At 63.0% G+C, this 3,196-nt stretch overlaps 1 protein-coding gene across 1 annotated transcript in view; it reads right to left on the reverse strand.

The window, feature by feature from the left end:
* Positions 1 to 936: 936 nt before the first annotated feature.
* Pabpn1l (poly(A) binding protein, nuclear 1-like (cytoplasmic)) overlaps positions 937 to 3,196 on the reverse strand; it is a 10,666-nt gene continuing 8,406 nt past the window's right edge. The window contains exons 5-8 of the mRNA XM_013012729.1: positions 2,586 to 3,193; positions 2,400 to 2,487; positions 1,227 to 1,385; positions 937 to 972 (exon numbers count right to left, since the gene is read on the reverse strand). Coding sequence (XP_012868183.1) covers positions 937 to 972; positions 1,227 to 1,385; positions 2,400 to 2,487; positions 2,586 to 3,193 — 891 coding nt within the window. The remainder of the gene's footprint in view (positions 973 to 1,226; positions 1,386 to 2,399; positions 2,488 to 2,585; positions 3,194 to 3,196) is intronic.

Genomic DNA, 3,196 nt, shown 5'->3' on the forward strand with positions numbered 1-3,196 from the left:
GGCTTTGCCGCCTGCTGGCCTTTGTGCTGCCCACATCACCCCTGCGGGGCCTCCTCTCCACACTCGAGGCTGAGCCTGGCAGAGCTGCTCGGGCAGCCCTGGTCAGCTGTGGCTCTTCGTCTAGGTGACCTGTCGTGTACCCCTGCCTGCTGTGCTTGCCTGCCCACCCCATGCTTCCTGTGCCTGGGGTCCTTCCCACTCGGGGGTGCTTGTTCAGCTCCCATCCCAGCTGTGCAAGCCCGAGTCAGGGAGAAAAAAGACCCCCAGGCCCTCCTTAGAGCAGCTACTCTATGGTACGGGTCTGATGACGGGCCTGCCCAGCTGAGGGCATGGTGGCAGCCATGCAGAACAGAGGCCATCCCCTCTGCTTCGGGGACACCCTGCTGGGCTACGGGAGTTATCCAGACCACAGCTCAGCGCCTGCAGCTCGCGAGCTCCTGAGGGCAGGCCCTGCCTTGGGAAGGCTCACCCTTAGCCTCAGAAAGCAACCAGACCCCTCCATTTCCCCAGGGCAGATAGTCCTGGGAGCTGCAGTGGCTGGCAGGGCAGATCTGGTCACTACTAGAGACCCCTGGTGCTGGAGACAGGTCACGCTGTGTGTTCTTGGAGGCCTTCCTACTACCACTGACCAGCTTCCTCCTGCTCAGAGCAGCAATCCCTACGGCTCCGAAGAAAGAACGTTTAATGAGGGGGCAGGGCCAGCTCTGGCTTTGCCGGAAGTCCTGCGGCTGCTGCCAGCTGTGGGTGTGCACACCTTTGCCGCCTCTCTGTCCATCTCGCCTGAGCCATTGGATTTAGAGCCTACCCAGATAGCCCAGACAATCTCACCTGGAGATCTCCAGCTAATGCCAGGTAAAGACATTTGCAAAGACCTGGTGAGGCAGCTATGTTTTGGGGAACACCATTCACCTTAGTAGAGGCAGTGCTGTCTCAAGGTCAAAGGTTGAGTGACCCTGGGGTGTACGGCAGCACCTGGAGGCCCGAGCAGGGTGGGCACGGGTCCCAGGTCTCAGTGCTGGAGGAAGGGTATGGGTTAGGGCCTGAGAGCGTTCAGCAGCTCCGCGGGGCATAAGGAATGAAGTGAGCAGAGGCGAGGGGTCACCTCGGAGCTGTGAGCTTCTGTTAGTGATTCGTTTGATGAAATGAGCGTCTGGCCCAGCCTCCTTTCTGCCTCGGACCACAGTGTGCAGGATGGCTCCATCCGCGGAGAAGCCGCGTGTCCCTACTTGCACCGGGGCCACCATGGGCCCACACGGAGGTGGGTGAGGCCTCTGCCACTCGTCCCAACCTGGAGGGTGGGCTGCGTGTTGGGGGCTGCCCTCTTTGCTCACAGCAGATTGTGGGGTACAGCGGGGACCCATAGCCATATCACATGTCCGCCCTTTCTTTGGGGGACCCAGAGAAAAGACAGCATGAGTCAGGAGGAGACAGCAGATCTATATCTTTAAAAATACTCTAATTACTGATACTTTATTGCTGACACACACACACATTTCTACTTTTCTTTAAAACCAGTTAGCTGAGGAATGCAGAGTGCCAGTCCTCCCCTCCCTCCTCTTCCCTACCCAGAGTTCCCAGGCCTGGTCCACTTGCCATGCTGTGTGCACGGGGTGCAGGCCACCCCGAAAGGCCCTTACAGGCCATCCTGACGCACAGACGTGTCCTGGAACAAGTGCTCCCCTGAGGAGCACGGCTGATCACTCCACACCCAGCCTCTACGATCTCATCTTCTGACCAGCCCGTCAATGTGATCTGAACCTCTGGGAGAGTCTTCCTCCACCCCTGCACAGGGAGCCAGCACAAAGGCAGGCGGTGGCTTTCGGGAGGGTCCTCAGAAGTGGAGGACACTTGGGGCCTGGGAGCGCGCAGGCCGCGGGAGCCAGCTGCAAAGCCACCCCTGCGAGGCCTCTGGGGACCAGTGCGGGACGCACCCCAGCTGGGAGCCTTTGGGGTACTGACTGGGCCCTGCCTGAGGTCCTGGTTGCCATGGCTCTGGAGCTAGTGCGGACGGCGGCCCTGAGCCCCCATCGGGGCCAGGCTTGCTTGCCTCCCCCCCCGCCCCCCCCCCCACCCAGCCACTTACCGGCCCTGCCTGAGTCCCTGCTGCGCTCTGGGTGGAGGTCTTTGTGGGGCGCTCTGAGGGCAGGGCACAGCCCTGGAGCCCCAACTGTCCCTCTGCCACTGCCCAGACACAGCTGGGGCGCATGACCTACCCAGGCACCAGCCAGGTCCTGCCTCTGCCTGCCCTGCCCAGCTCAGGCCCCAGGAGCAGAGAGGGGCCCGGCGGGGAGGCGGGGCGTCCCGAGGCAGGTGGCCTGCCACGTTCAGTCACCGAGGGGTATTGTGCAGAGGGCTCGGCACCCAGGGTGGCCCACAAGCTGGAGATAGGCTGGACACACCTTGATGACGCGTCCTCGGAAGGTCCTCTGGTTCAGCTCCACTGCGGCCTGGGCAGAGCTCTGGGAGGCAAACTCTATGTAGGCATAGCTGGGGGTGGTGGGGTCCAGGATGAGAGCCCAGGCCCTGTCTGCCCACTGGGCGCTGCCCGTGCTGCCCGCACTGTCCACACTGCCCACGCTGCCCACACTGCCCACACTGTCCACTGGGCACTGCCCATGCTGCCCACACTGCCCATGCTGCCCACACTGCCCACGCTGCCCACACTGTCCACTGGGCACTGCCCATGCTGCCCACACTGCCCATGCTGCCCACACTGCCCATGCTGCCCACACTTCCACTGGACATTGCCCGTGCTGCCCACACTGCCCATGCTGTCCACACTGCCCATGCTGCCCACACTTCCACTGGACATTGCCCATGCTGCCCACACTGCCCGTGCTGCCCACACTTCCACTGGACATTGCCCGTGCTGCCCACACTGCCCGTGCTGCCCACACTTCCACTGGACATTGCCCGTGCTGCCCACACTGCCCATGCTGCCCACACTGCCCACTGGGCTCTGCCCATGCTGCCCACACTGCCCACTCTGCCCGTGCTGCCCACACTGCCTACTGGGCTCTGCCCGTGCTGCCCACACTGCCCACTGGGCTCTGCCCATGCTGCCCACACTGCCCATGCTGCCCACACTGCCCACACTGCCCACTGGGCTCTGCCCATGCTGCCCACACTGCCCATGCTGCCCACACTGCCCACTGGGCTCTGCCCGTGCTGCCCACACTGCCCATACTGCCCACTG

Source organism: Dipodomys ordii, unplaced genomic scaffold (genome assembly GCF_000151885.1).
Source record: "Dipodomys ordii isolate 6190 unplaced genomic scaffold, Dord_2.0 Scaffold18, whole genome shotgun sequence".
In the NCBI taxonomy this organism is placed as follows: Eukaryota; Metazoa; Chordata; class Mammalia; order Rodentia; family Heteromyidae; genus Dipodomys; species Dipodomys ordii.